The sequence below is a fragment of the Metarhizium acridum genome, assembly GCF_019434415.1.
Source record: "Metarhizium acridum strain ARSEF 324 chromosome Unknown scaffold_13, whole genome shotgun sequence".
Taxonomy (NCBI): Eukaryota; Fungi; Ascomycota; class Sordariomycetes; order Hypocreales; family Clavicipitaceae; genus Metarhizium; species Metarhizium acridum.
This window is the reverse complement of record NW_027094016.1, coordinates 3,492,231-3,511,462: the sequence shown is the minus strand read 5'-3', so window position 1 is coordinate 3,511,462 and position 19,232 is coordinate 3,492,231. Positions and strand designations below refer to the sequence as shown.

General features: G+C 34.8%; 4 protein-coding genes across 4 annotated transcripts; 2 read left to right on the top strand and 2 right to left on the bottom strand.

Annotated features, from left to right (window-relative positions):
* Positions 1-393: 393 nt before the first annotated feature.
* J3458_003702 (uncharacterized protein) lies at positions 394-2,822 on the bottom strand. The gene is made up of 3 exons (XM_066117911.1): positions 1,586-2,822; positions 925-1,513; positions 394-857 (listed from the first exon to the last, which is right to left on the bottom strand). Exons 1-3 carry the CDS (start codon positions 2,764-2,766, stop codon positions 642-644), a joined length of 1,986 nt encoding a protein of 661 aa, XP_065977704.1. The 5' UTR covers positions 2,767-2,822; the 3' UTR covers positions 394-641.
* A 342-nt stretch (positions 2,823-3,164) lies between these two features.
* On the top strand, positions 3,165-6,802 carry J3458_003701 (uncharacterized protein; the record flags this gene model as incomplete). Its single annotated transcript, XM_007808597.2, has 2 exons — positions 3,165-3,578; positions 3,640-6,802. 2 exons carry the CDS (start codon positions 3,165-3,167, stop codon positions 6,754-6,756), a joined length of 3,531 nt encoding a protein of 1,176 aa, XP_007806788.2. The 3' UTR covers positions 6,757-6,802.
* Positions 6,803-6,977: 175 nt separating this feature from the next.
* Positions 6,978-8,180, bottom strand: J3458_003700 (uncharacterized protein). Its single transcript, XM_007808596.2, has one exon. It carries the CDS (start codon positions 7,934-7,936, stop codon positions 6,995-6,997), a length of 942 nt encoding a protein of 313 aa, XP_007806787.2. The 5' UTR covers positions 7,937-8,180; the 3' UTR covers positions 6,978-6,994.
* Positions 8,181-16,909: 8,729 nt separating this feature from the next.
* J3458_003699 (uncharacterized protein) lies at positions 16,910-18,180 on the top strand. Its single transcript, XM_066117910.1, has 3 exons — positions 16,910-17,010; positions 17,067-17,256; positions 17,338-18,180. Exons 2-3 carry the CDS (start codon positions 17,083-17,085, stop codon positions 17,800-17,802), a joined length of 639 nt encoding a protein of 212 aa, XP_065977703.1. The 5' UTR covers positions 16,910-17,010; positions 17,067-17,082; the 3' UTR covers positions 17,803-18,180.
* Positions 18,181-19,232: the final 1,052 nt, after the last annotated feature.

Genomic DNA, 19,232 nt, shown 5'->3' with positions numbered 1-19,232 from the left:
GACGGGCAATGGACTGCCAATTCAGATCTAGGACTAATATTACCCCTAGAATCATAATCCATACCCAACCATGCGGTACATCTGTTTCAATAATGGAAGAAAGGCTGCTGGCCAAGCAAACGAACAGATCGCTGGGCAAATTTAGCGATTGTAAACGATTGTAAACGATTGTAAACGATTGTAAACAGAGAAGTAAACAAAGAAGCACCGACAGACGGTGGCTGTCCTTTACCCACTTTTCTAGAGCCACCAACCAATCCAGCCTTCTTTCGCGATTTCCCATACAAAATTTGGACCAATAGAAACTTATTTGTCAAGCCTGCACCAAACCCTCATTATTCGGAAAACTTATGGATTAATGTAGAGTCAGCCTTCGGCTGAAAAATATGTCAAGAGAAATAACTGATATAAGAATATGTTAGACTGCAGAGAGTAGAGAACTAAGAGAGCATGCCTAGTAGAAGTTGGATTCGGCCGTAGGCTGTTGCTAGATGTTTCCGCTCCATGACTTAATGGTCAAACCCAATACCACTCTGACAGAACATAGCTCAAGTCGAGTTCTTATAACTACAGAACTCCAAGATATAAGGAAAGCTAGCTGTTAATATAACAAAGAGAGTTCTCCACTAGAGAGTCAAGCACTATGTAGAATAGTGACGATTCAGAACATCTCTGATACAGCCCCGAACCATGACATAGTCTGTGCTATACTGCTCAAACTTGACCAAGTCGGCATGTGAGCGCCGGATTGGAATCCGATAGTCCGTTCCTTCCATCTCCCACGGGCGGCTGTGTGTGGCCGAATCTTCATCCACCAGCACCACCGGATCCCCTGTCATGGTCAGTTTGCCATCAACCTGATTTTACGCAGCATTAGCTTGTACTCGTCTCTGATGAGAAAACCTGTCATGGAACGCAGCATACCATCTTGGCAGTGTTGGACAAACACGTCTCATAGAAGGAATACACGACAGCGTCGCGAGAACTGAAACTTTCAGGAAAAAGACTAGATTGATCCCGAAGAAAAGATGAACCGATACTCAGAGAGGCCAAAAAGTCTGTGTTTGGTCGAGATCCGATAATGGCGAGGAGCGCACTGATATCCATCCCCCGATTAGGGACACCAAAGAACAAACATCCTATAGACGACTCAAAGCTGGACCCGTCTACATCGTCGTTCTTTGATTGAGACTGTTGGATCAGCAATTCTTTGATTAGAAGTCCGCCTAGGCTATGGCCGATGAATATCATGGGCCTGGTTGGATCATCTCGACGTATTTCCCGGAGTAGCCGTCTTAGTTGTATGCTCAAATCTTTGATGCTCTGGAATGAGTTGCTATCGTCTACACGGGCATTATATCCGTAGATGAGGACTCTTGGTCTTGTCGACCTGTTGGCGATTCTCATTTGGCAAAGGTCGTGCGCAAGAGCGTCCGATAACCACATGAAGTTGCTTCCTCGCTGCTTGAAGGACCCGTAGGCATGGCCGCCAAGACCATGAATGGCAATGATACTATGCCAGGTCCATTTGAGTCAGAAAGAATTGAACAATACAGTTATACCACGGTGCCGGATGAAGACTTACTCAACATTGGCTTTCAGCGAATCATTGCTGCAACCCAAACTTGTGAAGCCCAGAAATTCCATGTCGAATTTGACCGTACTTGTGGGCGTATAGGGTTTGCCATCGGATGTGTTGACTGTGGGAATTCGAATTTGCCATGATTTATCCAACGCGTACGAATGCATTTTCGGTGGCACACAACTAAAAGATACGATGGCTGTGTTGTCTTTGGACGAGAAAGCTTTGACCTCGACAGAGTCTCTGGGCATTGTCAGAATAGTCGAAAGAGCCTGGATGAACTCCTCACAGGTGATATCACTCGGGATACCCTGAGCCCGATATACCTTGGTCAACTTCTCCCCAACCAGCTGCGCCTGCGCTTCGATCGGTTTCCAAGGGCTCAGTGTGTTATTATATGACAACGGTCCACTCCGCCCTTCTCCAACCAGGAATGTGTCCAGATCCTCGTCGCTCATCTGTGCAAAGTCAGTCGTCGCAAGCTGCCATCCCTTGGTAGTCGCCCCATCGAATAATAAAGGATCGTCTCGTGACCATGGCCAAGCCTCAAGCTTGGCTCCTACGAAGCCGGTTGCATTGGCTCGGATTTCAGCCTTGAAGGGCCCCGAGAATGTCACAATAACAATCAGAGGAATCACATCGCAGATGCCCATTTTGCTATGCCGAGGTTCCGCAAGTCTCCAGCCAACTTGGTTCGGCTCATCCTTGGATTTTCCGAGCCACTCGACGTTCGAAATGGAATAACTAGCGACTGGCCAGAGCAGTAATGAATTCGGCGTCTGTATTCCAGGGGGTGGAAGCTGGACTGACGTGGAATGCGGCGATGCCTGCGATGGAAGCGACGAGGTTGTCGTACGGTTATTCTTTGGGCGTACTCTTCGAATGACCGGATGAGCTTGGTCCGACTCTTGCGACTCGAACTTGAGCGACAGCTCAGCCCGTCTGAATCGGAAATTCCCTTCGGGGGCGCGCAGCCTGAACTGCAGGACCAGCATGGCCGCCATCTTTCCATCCCAGGTGCCGTAGGCTACGCAGGAAACGGTGGCAATTATGCCGCAACTGAGAAATTCGACATGGGTTGCCTTGGTTCTCGTATCTCTGTCATTGGCGTTGCGCTGGCCCAAGTTGCCGGAGCCATCGTCCTCCCCGAATACGCAATATCGGGTATCCAGGCTGGACGCCATCTCTTGTCGCGTATTAGCTTCTCAGATTCCTGCTGAGAGGTGCTGTGAGGTTCTCACACGCCTGAGCAAGTCAGGTGAGAGAAATAGATGACCTGGCTGGTGGCCTCGAATAGAAGCGACCTGCAGCCCCCGATGACTCGGATTGGTTAATCATGGCCAGCGGGCATTGGCTGCCTTTTCTGAAGCTCAGCCCTCAGATGCGAGCCAGGGTGCGGTTCGCCCAATTCAAGAACACTCAAATTGAATCGGAATGGACTAGGAAGGCGAAACGGCTGAACTATTGCCATTCTGCCTTGTCCAAACACCGGGAGTCCAGGGAACGAAGAGAGTCTACCGGCTAGAAACCCCACGATTCGATAATCATAGTGAACGGGCTCATTCAAGGCGGGCACGGGAGTATGGATCGGCTGATCTGCAATGACGACGAGTTTTCACTAGACTGGCAGGAACTCGTTACGAAAAGCCGCCAGAAGTCCGACCGAGCTGAATATTCCAAGGCGTTGGCCATCCTCCGGAACTCGGTTGACTGTTTCTCGGGGGCCGATCGACTGCGAATTCTCCTAGAGATTGCTAGCATCCTCGGAGCTCAGGGCTACAAACGTGATGCTCTGGAGGCTCTAACGGAAGATATAGGAAAGCTTACCAATGATCTGACCCCCGAAGAGACGTTGCTAAGCACTCAAATGAAGATGGAGACGTGTCTGCTGAGACCTCTCGTGACAAGTTCGTTCAAAATGGCCATGGAAGAAGCGGAGGTCTTGCGGAGTCAAACCTCAAACTTTGCAGCAGCCAAGGACCTCGACTCAGCAATGGTATTGTTTTATCCGAATAACTAATGATTTGCAATTTCCATCTAACATACCCCGGTTCTAGATCGAGACAGCGTTGACCTATGCAAAACTACGCTTCCTATCCTGCGAGTATCACAGTCCAGTCGCGCACATGGAGCTCGAGGCGATTGTCTCCTGGCTGTTGCCGACTTTTGACGACCTCATTTTGGCTTGCCGCTACCGCGAATCACGAAAAGTACTTTACGCTTACGGCGCGTTCCTTGCCTCTGCTCCCAAGCTGGGGGTTACCAATCTCGACTTTGAGTCCTGGAATCGGATGGTGGAAGCAGTGCTCTCTGTGCCCAACGTCCCTCCGCTCATTAGAGCCGATGTAATGGCGCAACTCGCCATGAGGGCTGATGACAAGCTTGGCGGCGAAAAAATCACCAAACTGGAGGAAGATGCCATCAAGATGTATAATGACGAGGGTCACTTGGTGGGCGCTATAGATGTCCGGTGTCAGCAGATGAGCCGCGCCATCAAGAAGGACCACACCAGTCTTGGCGATGAGATTCTTGAAGAGCTAAAGGGCTACTTTGAGAAATACGAGGCCAGTGAAACGCTCGTTTCGTATCAGACCGCTGTCCACGCAATGCTTGCTCATATTCCGCACTGGCTAGGCTTCGATGTGCAGTTGCAGCTATCTCACAAGAATGACGAGCTGGCCAACCTGTCCGGGGCCCTTTTGATAAGTCAGGCCGTCCGCTTCCGTCTCATAGCACAGTGGATTACGCGATCGGGTGCCGCTCCTCGTGCGGTAGAGGCATCCGAGGCCGTCTACGCAGCTCTCCAAGACGGCGACTGTATATACTTTCAAGGCATGGCAGCACATTGTGCGTCACAAGCCTACTTTCAACTCCGAGACCATGCCAGAGCGCAATCATGGGCAGAAAGCGCAGCTGCTCTGTGGGGGAAAGGGTTCCCTCGTCTGAGGGCAGATGCGACCAACATGATTCTCCACGCGAAAATTGGACATGGTGCAGAAGACATGGAAAGAATGAAAGACATTACATCGTTTGCTGAAGCTGAGATCGAGTCGGATGTGAACAACGGGTTCATAACGCATGCTCAGCAGAAGGCGGAAATGGTTATCGGGCAGCTTACAAGGTTGCGCTCCGAGGAAAGATACCAATGGATGGAGAGGGCGGAACAATGGATGGACAGGAACGCCGAGTCCAGTTCAGAAGAGTCTGACATGCGAAAAGCGGCACTTTACCAGTTACGGGCAACTCAGCTTGGAGCAAACATGCAGAGCACACAAGCCGCGGCTTGGGAACCGTGCATGGCTGTCTTTGAGGATGCAGTATCCCTGTATATGAAGCACAAACGGATTTTAGAGGCTGCCAACACGCGAATGATGCAAAGCCGGGCTGTTTTTCGGCGTTTTCAGCTTTCATCTTCTGCGGAGCTGCTTCAGCGCTCCTTGGAACTCATGGACATATCGCTTGACCTGTTCAAGACGGTAGACAACGTCGCCTTCATCACCCTGGCCAATCAATATAGATCTTCCACCATCTACACCGGCTGGACGTGCGGCTGGGTGAGCGCCGAGGCTGTGCTTGCCGCGCTGAGAGACGCAGAGGAAGCTTGGGCACGAGAACGAGCGGACATGACTGTGTTTGCCAGCCTCGAGGCCGTCTCTCGCAGACAGAAGTTGACGTCGGTCAAGGACCTGCGAGACGTCTACCAGCTCGCCTTTTCGGTTTGTCTTCAGTCGGGGAAACTGAAGGAACTGTGGGAATGGACGCAGCGAGGCAAAGCTCGCAGCTTGTCCGACCAGCTTGGAGTGGATGGAATCGTCCCCGCCGACTTGCGAAAACAAGCCCTCGACTGTCCCGAAAGGAGGGACTTGATTCAAAAGTCGGAGGACCTATCGAATCAAATTACCGCTAGTACGAATATCGCACGTCTCAGGCTTCGCGGCGAGTTGGATGCTGTGCATGCACAAATGCGTCAAGATCCGCTGCTCAACACCATTCTCGACATCAAAAACGGAACACCCGTCAGGTGGGAACAGATTCAGCAGCTGGCCCTTGACATGAAGAAGGAATGCCCAAGACGGGATGTCGTCTTTGTCGACTGGGTGGAATACCTGGGCTGCTTTTGGGTCGTGCTTCTCAAGAGCGGCTCTGAGCAACCTACCGTTGTTCGGTGCTCGCCGCCTGTCCATGACGTGGTTTCCTGGAAACAGCAGTGGATGGACGCGGATCCGGGACAGGTTTCGGCTCTGGAAGAAGGCGATTTGTACCCCGAGGACGATCCGGAATTCAGCTTGCGCGCCCTCGATGGCCTCGTCGCGCCGTTGGAGAATCTGACGCAGCCACGCGACCTCTTGGTCTTCTGTCCGACTGGTATTCTACACTCGATACCGCTACACGCCCTCTGGACCGCGTCCAAAACGCTCATACTCGAGCGGAATCCGATAGTCTACAGCGTCAGCCTGACGACTTTTCGGCAATGCTGCGACCGGGCGAGCAGCACCAAGAGATGGGCGCCAGCATCAGACGAGACGGAAAACGGCCGGATCACGTCTAGGAAATGGACTTTTGCGGCCGTCTTTGAGCCGGTGCCAGACGAATCGTTCAACCCCAGAGAGCAAGACCGCGTGTACTCGCTGATTGCAGAGACCGCAGCCACGTTGAAGGCGGCATCGGCAACCAGCGCCACGGTGACAAGGCAACATGTCCGGGAATCGCTGGAGGATTCGGCGCTGTTCACCTTCTACGGCCACTGCCGTCTGGAGCGCGAGGACCCGGCTGCTCAGGGACTGCAGCTCGCGGACGGACGGCTGACGGTGCGGGACATGTTTGACATGAAGCTTCGCGCTCCGCATGTGACGCTCGTGGCGTGCGACTCGGCGTCTCAAGGCATCGCGGCGGGCGACGAGCCTCTGGGCATCGTCACGGCGTTGCTCTGCGCAGGCGCGGGCTCCGTCTTGGGCACCATCTGGCCGACGGCGACTCGCGCGGGCCGCCGCTTCGTGACGCAGCTGTACCGTCGTATTCTCCGCCACAGAGTTGACGGCGGGAGAGCTGCCTTGATTGATCTGGCGGACGTGACACGGGGCGCGGCGTTGGCGTTGCGTCAAGACATGGACACGGTTCAGCCGTACCATTGGGCAGCCTTTGTGCTGCACGGATCTTGGGCCATGTATGATTGAAGAGTCGTCGGGCAGTCGTGTGTTTTGGTGGCAAGTTGAAGAAGAGCCTGAATGCATATAATGAAAGCTGGCGACTCGTGGATACGTCTTGGTGGCGCCTCGCACCATCTGTTGGCCGCGTGGATTTACTCATTTACGCTTCAAGATGCTGAAATAACAAAAGTATCAACGTTTAAAGAAAGATGTTACAGTGGTCATCACAACGATGCAAAAGTTTGTTGTATGCATTATGAGTTCCTTAAACCTGCTCGCCCTCTCCTTTTCCCCGACGACGACGATCGCGGAGCGCATATCGCCACTCCTTTGCAATTTTATACGCCAGGAGGAAGCCCAGGGTGACGAGCAGACAGCACGCCACCAGAATCGCCGCAACGCTTATAAACAGCGCCGTGCGCGCCGAACCACTCGACGCGTTGTCCCCAACCGACACGACAACTTGCAGCGCGCCGAGGATCACGGACACTATGGCAAACACAAACACCACCGGCGTGAAGAACCTGGAAAAGTAGTCGCCGTACTGGTAGTCGACTCGCTGGAAATGCGACTTGCCCAGGAGAAACGGCGCGTAAAAGTTGAGCCGCGTCAGTCGGATCTCGCCGTAGGCATATCGGGACGAGACGTCGCGGTCGGGGACGTGGCGCAGCTGCGAGGCGAATGCGCAAAACCGCTCCCAGGTGACTTCGCGCGAGACAAGGCACAAGGCGGCGTCCTGGGCGATGCGAAAGTCGGACTCGTGCCGCAAAAGGTGGACGTACGTCCTCAGGTATCCCAGGGCTGCTCGGCGGATGCGCTCCGCGTCCTCGCCCGCCAGGTAGTCTGTCCAGAAGGCGTGCGAGGTCAGGTACCCGGGCAGCGGCTTGACGAAGATGCGGTCGTGGATCCAGACGAGGTGGAGCTTTGGGTCTTCGGTGATGACAATCTTGCGGCGCTTCACCAGCTGCCGATGCAGAGGGGAGATGTTGCCGCTGTCCTGCTTGGACATCCACCACAGCTTGTCGGCGACGCGGTCCAGATCGTCGGAGCAGAACTCGCTCGTCAAGAGGTCCCGGAGCTGGCTTCTGTCGCCGAGAGAGACGTTGGGATGAGACGGCAGCACGTGGCGGCGGGCCGGCCCGTCGTCTAGATCCCGCGATAGTTGATGCTCCGCGGCAAATGGTGGAGTTGGCGGCGCAATGGTCATTGTGAGTTGTGTGGACTTTGGTCCTACGACTTTTCAGTCGCGTCATGTAGTCGAACAGGCAAGCAGAGGAAAATAAAGGAGTTGACGGCCATCATGTAGCTTGCGGCTGAGCTCTCTGCCCAACAGGTTGCCCAACCGGCTGGGAGGGTATGGCGGCACCACTCTTGTGGTAGTATCTCTAGTAGGCCTTGTCGCATTCTGAGGCTGCCAACTGCCGGGCCATGTAGCATCGGCATAAGAGAAGGCTGGTTGATGATTGTGGTGTCACCTCTGCCGTTTCTGTTGTTGCCACGACCCTCCAAATGAGGCTGCTTGTGACAGCCAACGGTAGCTGCTGGGTTGTCCGACTTTCACTAGATGGGAGTGGTTTTGTCCCCTGCCTTGGTGGCTCAGCTCTGGCCTCCAAGTACCGTTGACATGTGTGAGACAATAATAAGGCTGGCTGCATATACTCGATGAGGCTGCTCTTGGCGGCATCAAGAATTGTTACCTGGCTATGCTTGACTTGCCTAACCTTGTTCAATTATTTCGTTTAACTTCATTTGACTATTATTTGTATATATTCAAGTTACCTTATATATGAATGTTAACCTAAATAATAGCTTTAAATATATTACATTTCTATTTATTATAATATAAAATAATAAAATATAATATCCCTTTACGAAGTATAATAAGAATAAATTAACTTATAAAATTAAAATACTTTATTTTTCATATTATTATTTTTAAAACACTTGAAAACTAATAAAATATATTATACCCTTTACATTAAATTTCCACCTAGCCGTCTCTAAACCACGTGAACTTCTTTCTCATATGTTAATCTAAGCACTATATTCTCCCGTTAAAGAAAGAGCGCTTTTCAACTAGAATTCTTGCATCTCTTTCAAGTATTAGATTCTAATTATATACCCCGGATTTGTGCTTAGGAGGATTATAAGTCCGGTCCATCGAAATGAAACTACTCACTGCTGCCAATAAAGCTAACACAGTAACTAAAGCTCGCATGCGAATGTGGCGGGACCACTTGCCCGCTTAAATAAGCTTGCTAAGGCCTAACGTTGTAAGGTGGTTAGGGAACCCCGCTTACTTGTAACGCGATTAATAACGTTACGTGGAACGGGAGCTTTAAGATTATATCCCTTATATCTTATATAATTAAAAAATAAAATAAGCTTTAATTATTATAATATAATTACTCTTACTTTAATTACTTAACTTTTAATCTCTCTTATAATCTTATAATTTTTAAAGCTTTTTAAAAAGTTACTTAATTAAAATAATAAAAATAAGTACTTAAAGAACTCTTATTTTATAAGTATTTTTATCTTTAATAATAAAGAATTTAATAAAATTATTAAGTAATTAAAAGAATATAATAGCTTTAAGTAAAGAGAAAACACTTAAATAATTAAATAAAGCTATTATAACTCTTTAAAATTAAATTACTTAATTAAAAAAGCTATAAAAGCTTTAAAAAAAAGAAAAAAAAGTTATAAAAATTAATTCTTAAAATTACTTACTTAATAATAAAAAAGAGATATAACTCTTATAATTTAAAGGGAAGTAATAATTAAAAAGTATAAGTTAAAAATATTAACTCTTTTTATTATTTAATAAACTCTTAAAAGTATAAGATTTAAATAAATAACTTAAATTATACTTTTAATAAAGTAAAACGTAAGTATTATAAGAATTATTAAAAAATTCTTTTTATCTTAAATTATATAAACTTAAAATATAAGATAAAATAAAATTAATACCTTAATAAATAATTAATAAATTAAAAGAAAAATCTTAAGAATAATTAAAATATATTTAAGAATTAAACTCTTATACTTTTAAAAAATATAAAAATTTATAAGGCTTAAATAATTATATAATTAAAATAAGTAAAGTAATATAAAAATTAAAGCTTTATAAACTTTAATATTTACTTAAATTTATTAAAAAAACACTTAAAAAAAGCTAATAAAAAGTTATAAGTACTTACTCTTTTTATTAAGTTATAACTTAAACTTTAAGATTATATAAACTTATATATTTTTATCTTTAAGAAAACTTAAAAAAAAGTAATTTAAATTACTTAATAATTTTAAAATATTATATTAAAAAGAAATAAGTAAAAGGTTAACTTATCTTAATTAAAAAGCTCTTTAAAAATATTTTAATAAGAAAGAAGTAACTTATTAAAAGCTTACTTTAATAATAAAAAATTCTTATAATTAAATTATTATAATTAAAACTTAAACTTAATTAAGTAAGAAAGATTATATTATTATAATTATAATAATAAGAATTATCTTTAACTTACTTATAATAAATTACTTAAAAATAACTTAAATAATTAAGAAAATACTTAAAGGTTAAAGTAATTACTTTTACTTTAATTTTAAGCTAAAAAGTATTAATAAGCTAATACTTTAATATAAAGATTATTATATATAAGTATAATACTATAAAAACTTATATTAATCTTAATAATTATATAATACTTAATCTTATTAATATTAACTTTATAAGATAATAAAAACTATATTAAGTAAAAATAATAGCTTTTATTTTATAATTAATTAAAACTCTTATAATTCTTTAATATAAATATATAAAGTACTTATTTAAGCTATTAATTTTTATAAGTATAAATATACCTTAAAACTATTATATATTACTATTAAAAGAGACTTAAACTTAAAGGGAAACTTTATTTTAATAAGAATATATATATTAATTAAATAAAAAATATATATAATTATATATAATTAAAAATAATAATATAAGTTTTAAAGAAAGAGCTTCTTATTAAATAATCTTTATAAATTTACTAAGAAGTATTAAAATATAGCTTAAATTTACGCTATTACTAGTATATTTAAGAGAAACTTTCTTATTTTAAGAGATAAAAAGCTAATAAAAGAGTATAATTCTATAAATAATATTTAAATAAAGCTTTATAGCTTTAAGAATATTTTTATAAATAATTATTTTAAGACTTTATTATTATATAAGAATATTAATTATAATATTAATCTTTTACTTAATATTATATTATCTTATAAACCTATTTACTTATTATTTTAAGTTAAGTTAAAGAAGCTTTATTAGTATATTAATAAAAATCTAATAAATAAATAAATAAAACTCTTAAAAAGCTTAATTAAAGTATTAATTTTATTTATATTTAAGAAGAATAAAACCTTAAAATTATATATAAATTATAAGAGATTAAATAAAGTAATTTAAAAGAATTATTACGTATTACTTTTAATTTTAAAGTTACTTAATAAATATTAAAAGGTTAAGTTCTTTTTAAAGATTAATATTAAGAATACCTATTATAAAATATAAATAAAAGAGAGAAATAAGTAAAAAATAGCCTTTTAAATCTATTATAAGTATTATAAATATTAAATTATACTCTTTAACCTTATAAATACGTTTATTACTTTTTAAAATTATATTTATTAAGCCTTATAAGAGTTAATTAATATTATTTATATAGTATATTTAAATAATATTTTAATCTTCTTAAAAATAAAAGAGAAATATACCTTTTATATTACTTAAATATTAAAATAAATATAAGTAATTAAGCTATTTATAAAGCTATTTAAGTGTATCTTTTATTAAACTTTTATAGAATTTCTAGGGTTTATTTTATTAATTAATAGCCTTTTAATAGATCTAAAATAAGTATAAATTATTTAAGAATAAAAAGAATTAATTATATATTATAAGGTATAAGTATTTTTAAAATTCTATAACTTTTATTAATAATTTATATAAAGTTACTTTAAAATAATAATACTTTTAAATACTTTATTAAAGAAAAGCTAAAATAATAAAAAGCTTAATTACTTAATCTTTATAAGTAAAGAATAATTAGTATTTAATTATTAAAAGAATACCTTTATAAGAGCCTCTTTTCTTTAATATTATAATTTAAGTAAAGTAATTTAAATTAAAGTAAACGCGTTTAACTTTATAATAGCTAGAATTCTCTTATAATTAAATAATAAGAGGTAATATTACCTTATTATATTTTAATCTTAAAAGTTTATTAATATAAAAAGAAATTATAGAATATTAAACTAAGAATTATTTATTATAATAGAATTATTTAAATATTAATAATATTATATAAAAGAGATAATAAACCTAATTAAAGGTTTATTAAATTATTATAATCTTTAAATATTTATAAGATAACTTAAGTTAAATAAGTATTAAGCTTATTTATATATATTCTTATTACTCTTTAACTTTATTATTAAGTATTAATTTAATAAAAGTAACTTAATAAATAAGCTATTAAAGTAACTTAATTATAAAGATAAAGTTATATTTAATAAAAAGTTATTATTAAACTTATAAAAGAAGCTAATAATTATTTAAGAAAAAGTAAAAAATACTTTAAGAAACTATAAAAATTATAATAAAAAGTTAACGTTTAATTAAATATATAAAGCGTTAAAGCTTTTAAGAGAAAAATATTTAATTTATATAAGTTAAGTAATTATTATAAGTCTAATAATTATTACTTATTTTATTAATAAATTTAAGAAAAAAGTAAATATAATAAGTATAATTATATAAAGCTAAGTAAAATATATTATAAGATAATAATTAATTTATAAGAATAAATTAATTATATTACTTAAAGAACTTTTACTTTAAGCTTAAAGCTATAACTTAAATATATAAAAGTAATTTATTAATAAGCTAATAATAAAAAAAAAAAAGAATTAAGTAAAAGATAAGAGTAATCTTTTATTATATAAAAATAAAGTAATTAAGATTTAAAGATACGTTAAAAGTTACTTAAGTTATATTATAATAATTTATTAATAAGTTACTTTAAAATAAAAAGAATCTTAAAATTATTATAATATAACTTTTATTAGCTATATATATAAGGTAAAGTAAAAGATTATATTATAAGCTATATAGTTTATTAAAAGGTAATAACCTAATAATATTACTTATATAATACGCTTAAATTACTATTAATTTTATAATAACTTTAAGTTAAAATATTAATAAACTTTATAATAAAGTTACTTAAAATAAAGTATTTTAAATAAAGCGTTAACGTAATATTAATAATAATAAATTAATTTATTAAGTATTCTTTTTTTTTAATAATTAAGATTATTATTAATATTATAAAATTAATGAAACTCTTTTATTATAAGATTAAACTTTAATTTAATATATTAAAAGATATTATCTTTAATAAAAAGCTAATATTTATTAGTTAATTTTAATTAAACCTTTATTATTTATTTAAGATAAAAAGAAGGCTTTTAATAGCTTTTTACTTATAAATAAACAAGTAAATAAAAAGAATAAATTAAATTATAAAGTATTACTTATATTATTTTATTATAAGTAATTAATTAATATAAGTATAATTATTATTATAAGCTTAATTCGCTTATAATAATATAAAGAGTAATATAATAAATTACTTATTTAATTATAATTTAATAAAGTATAACTTAAAGTTTTACTTTTACTTTAAGATTAAAGCTTATTAAAAGAGAGTATTTATTATAAAAACCTATATAATTAAGCTTAAAAAAGTATAAGAATAACTTTAAATTAATTAATAAAAAGCTATAGAATTTTAAGTAAAGTATTATAATTAATAATATATATCTTTTATCTTATATAAGAGAAACTTAATAGGTTTAATTATAAAGAATATTAAATTTAAGGTAAGAAAATAAAAGCTTATCTCTTATTATATTAAACTCTTTTAAATTCTAAAAATTATTAAGAAATAAGTATATTACTTAATACTATTAAAATAATATAATTACCTTTATAATACCTTTTATATTAGTTTATTATAGTTATAAAAAAGATAAGAAAATACTAATAAAAACTTACTTTTAATATTAAATCTTAAAGAGAATAATAAAGAGTATAAAGTTAAAGAAGTTAAGAGTTAAAGAGAGTTTTAAAAAGGTATTTATTACCTAATAAAGTAAAAGAAATAACTCTTTAAGTATAATTAATAAATAACTATTAAAGATATAATTAATATACTTAAGATAATTATTATATTTTAATAAAATAAAAATAAATAAAAAGCTAATAAAATATTATAAGAAAATTATAAGTAAGAGATTATTACGCGAAAATTAAACGATTATACTCTTATTATTATTAATTTTATTTATTTTAACTTTTAAGCTAATAAACTATTAAATAAAAAATAAATAAAATAACACTTAAAGTATAAAGATAATTAATAAAAAAGCATTTAAAGCGCCTTTTTTAAGTAAGTTATTATTAAATTTATTAATAATAATTATTTTCTTTATATTATTATAAAGATAATAAATTATTATTACTTAAGTAATATAATTTAAATTAAATAAGTATAAGTATAAGACTTAAGTTACTTTTTATTTATTAAAGACTTAATTATAATTTACTTAATAATAATTAATAAGTAAAATAATAAGAAGTTATTAATAAAAAAGCTTACTTATATTATTAAATTATAAAGAGAGAATTTAAGTAATTAAAAGCTACTTTTAAGCTATTATATACTAGAGCATTAACAAAAAAACTACACTACATATAGTTTTTTAGTATAGTTTTTAATGTAATGTAGTTTTTATAGTTTTAGTGTAGTTTAACTACACTATAATTACATTTATAGTGTAATGTGTAATTATAGAGGGAAATTTTAATTATAAATATAACGTTAATTATAAGACTTATAACGTTATAATTATTATACTTAAATAGAGCTAATTTAGCTCTTTATAATACACTAGTTTTTATACGTATAGCGTATAAATTAAGCGAGTTATAATAGGTGAAATCTTAGCTAAAAATTAAGATTTACTTTTTTAAAATAAGAGATTAAAAGCTTAATATCTCGCTTAATATCCACATTTTAAGGTTAATTTTTAAAGATTTAAGATCACGTGATTTTTAGCTTTATTTTAATATATGATATGCTTATATAAGCTTTTTTTTAGTAAAACTTTTTTTATAATAAAATTTAAAAATAAAAAAGTTAAGTAAGAAATATAAAATCTATTATAATATAGAAAATAATATATATAAAAAGAAAGTATAAAATATTATTTTATATGAAAGATTTTAAGGTATTTAAATATATTATTTATAACTTTAATATATTTCTTATAACTTTAATATTTAATATTTTATATTTAAGTTATAGGGTAATACTATAAATATTATTATTTTATAAGATATTTATATATAAATAATAGAAATTTTTAAATTTATTATATTTAGAATATATTACTCATAATAATAATATAAAATAATACTTGCTTACTTAATATAATTCCCTTATAATTCCCTTTTATTTTATTTTTATTTTATTTTTATTTGTTTTTTAATCCCTATTTTTAGCTTATTTAAGCTAGCTAATCCCTGCTTATTAATATTGAGATTAGTAAGTAAATTTAGCTATATTTTAGTATACTAATTATATTAGCTAATAATAGCTTATAAATTAATTAATACTATATATTACACTAACTTTTAAAATGTAATATAGTGTAATAAAACTATACTACACTATACTACACTAAAATTCACTAAAAACTACAAAACTATACTACTTTAATGCTTTGTTATATACTAGTAATAGGTACTTTAAGTAAGCTAAAAGAAGAGAATTAATTAGCGAATATACTATAATAAATTAAGGAAAAACGTACTTATAAGCTCTTTATTATACTAGTTAACTTATAGGTAATATAATAGGTAATTTTAACGTAATTAAAGCTATAAATAATTCCTAGTAAAAGCTAGGTAAAGCGTACGCGAGTTACACGCGAATAAATATAATTAATATTATTATTATTATTATTATTCTTATTCTTTAAAATTAAGGTAATTATAAGCTATTAAAGATAACTTAAAAGGTGTAAGAGATTAATTATATCTTTAATTATAATAAAAATAAGCTATATAAACGTTAATAAAAATATAATAAAACCCTTTAAAGTTATAAATTAATTGAATTACACGTATTAATACACGTAATATACTATTAATAGTACTTAAAAAGACTAGTATTTAAGCTTATATTATTATTAAAAGTATAAGAAATCTTAAGAAGTTTAAGCTTCTTTAAAAAGCTATAATAATAAGCGTTTATTATTATACGTAAGTAATATATATAAAAATAATACTTAATATTAATATTTATTATTTTAATAATAAATAATAAGTAATTAACTTAATAAAATAAGGTTTTTTAAGTGGAAAAAAAGAATTAAATAAGTAATATAAAAAGAATAAGATAAGTAATAATATTTAAGAGAGAAATAATTAATAAAAGTATAAAGAGATTATACTAATTTATATATATAATTAATTACGTAATAACGCGATTAACCTTAATTAAACGTTTAAATTATTTATATATTAATTAATAATATACTATTATATAGCTAATAAGCGAGTATTAAAGCTATTTAATACTTAATTAAAGTAAAAGAGAATAATTATAAGGTAATTAAAAAACCTTACTTACTTATAACGTAATTAATAACGTTACGTAAAATAGGGGCTTTAAGATTATATTCTTTATATCTCGTATAATTAGAAAATAAAATAAGCTTTAATTATTATAATATAACTACCCCTACTTTAGCTACCTAACTTCTAGTCCCTCTTATAATCTTATAAACGTAGTTGTTTTTGTAATATTAGCAAATTAGTTTATTACTTAAAACGACCTATATAACGAACTACGGCTCGTACTATTGTTCCTATTAATTTTGGGCTAGTTATATTCCAATCTAAGTGCCTGGGTCCACTTCGTTAGATGCTTCGCTCATGCGTCATGCAATAGAGAGGCTGTATGTGTTGAACATGAAACAGCATCACGTGCAGGTCCAGCCTGCGCCTTCCATAAATACCTAGGTAGCCTACCCCTTCCCTATACTCGATGCTTTGCCACTACCGTGCGCATTGTTACGACATCATGTCAGAGTTCGAGCATTGCATCAGTCACCACTGTGGGCTTTGTACATGCGAGTTCCAGGCCGACGAAACGGTTGTAGCGGGTAAGTCTATGGCATCAACATACATCCTCCTGCCGCTCTAAATGACATCTGTGTAGGTACTAGGTAGCCTCGATGGATCTCAGGTTCAAGATGCTTCTTACCAGCCTTGTGGCTGGTCTTGTAGCCATTCAGATGGACTCGCCACGTGCTTTCCACAAGCAGTGCTATCCGACTGGGGCCACATTATCACCAAAAGTATGGGCGGTGACTTGTTGCGACTTTGAACCGACGTCTGATACAACTTTGGTAAACGCAAACGTCGTGTTGGATGATATTGCTCGAGTCTCTGACCGTTTACTGCTGCGCTAACCAATGTACGGCTTCTAGGGAAGAAAACTACGAACACTTGAATATTTTGACGGAAATCGTGAGGTGGACTCTTCAGGAACATTGTGGTCTCGGCCGCCGTACCCTCTGAGAATGTTTCAAGCCTACAAACGGGAGAATGCACGTCCTCCCACCAAGATGACATCTGTTGTTCTCAACGGCCCTCACACTACGGGATACTCGGTGTGCTTGGACTCAAGGGACATGTCGTTGCATGTGCACAAGACAGATGGGCCTTTTTCATTGTGTGCATCTCCAGAGCTTCGAAGACCTAGCGGAAGATGGCTTTACATGCCTATTGCGGGCGACGAATGGGTTTCTGAAGTCTGGCTTCCCTCCGACTCATTCCAACGAAGCACACTAATTGTATGTCTATGGATTAGTCGACCAAGACCAAAAACTAACTCCCGTTTAGCTAATTACAAACACGAAGCGGGCTTTAGTTATGGGAGAACACCCACGTAAAGGCCGGGGGTTTTCTTATAAGCTTATTACAAGGTTATTAAATGAGCCTAGCTTATTTTACTTTGACCTGAGTGACGGTTTACGGGAAGTCGCATTAAGTGTGCCTTTATCACAGAAGGCGGCGATACCCGAGCTGTGTTTACCAAAGCCGGCGTCAGCATACCCTCAATGTCTGCCTACGGAGGACTTTTTTTTTTCCGCCGCATCTCTGGAGACGTGTCTGAAATAAGACTCTGCAGGGTTTTGGATGGAATCTCCGGTGTGGTCTTACGCTACTCTGATAATAGAGAAGTGTGACACTTTAAAGGGTACTAATTATAACGATAATATATATATATAAGTCTATGTCTAGTTATAAAAGAGAGAATCGTATGCGCTTTTTTTATAAGTGCGCTTATTATAATGCTTATTTACTTATAAATAAGGGTTTACTCTTATTTAATTATACGTATATAATTAATACTTATAATAAGTAACTTATTTTAATATATCTTTTAATTAAGTCTATTATTAAAGCTATTATAAGTATTATTTTTCTTATTTAAATACTTAATTAAGTATTAAGAGTATAATTATAAGCTTAATTACGTATATCTTACCTTTTCTTAGCGTTTTAATTAATGTAATTCTTTATTAATTAAGTGTTATTTTATTAACCTTTTATTTATTAAGGTAAGTTAAATATATTTATTTATTTATTTAGGTACCCTAGAGCTATTATAAGCTATTCTAGTACTTCTACATGTAGTTCGAGTGGGAAAACCCTTTATATGGGAAGAAAAACCCCCTCGCTTCTATTTCGGGTCGTCCTCGCCCCGCTATAACCTATAGTTATATAGAGCGTGTTCCAAATCGTGTAGGTTAAGGGTGCCTACTAGGCTAGCTGTTCTAGTAGCGGTAAGTTGAATATAAGTTATATATTTTTATTAGTTATACTTATTTTACTTTTATACGTATAGCTTATTAGTATTATTAGCTTTTTTTTTCTTTATTATATATTACTTTTTTAATTATAATTATATTTTAATTAATATTATATTACTTCAAAGGCGTATATTACTTTAAGGTTATTAAAGTATATAAAACGTGTTAAATATCTTTTAATAATAACTATTAAGCTTTTATTACTTACTTTTAAAGGCTTTTAATATAAAGCTTTCTTCTTTTAATAAAATAATTAAAGTTATTCTTAAGTTACTTAATTACTTTAATAATTAATAATAAGAGATTAATAAAGCTTAATATATTAAACGTTAATTAATTATAGCTTTTTAGAAAGCTAAGAAACTATTAGTATTATATTTTATAAGCTATTAATATATTAATTAAATTTATTAACGCGCTTTTAAGCTATTACTCTTAAGCTTAATATACTTTATAATATCTCTTATAAGGGTTATATTTAAGCGGCTATTACTAGTAAAGAAAAA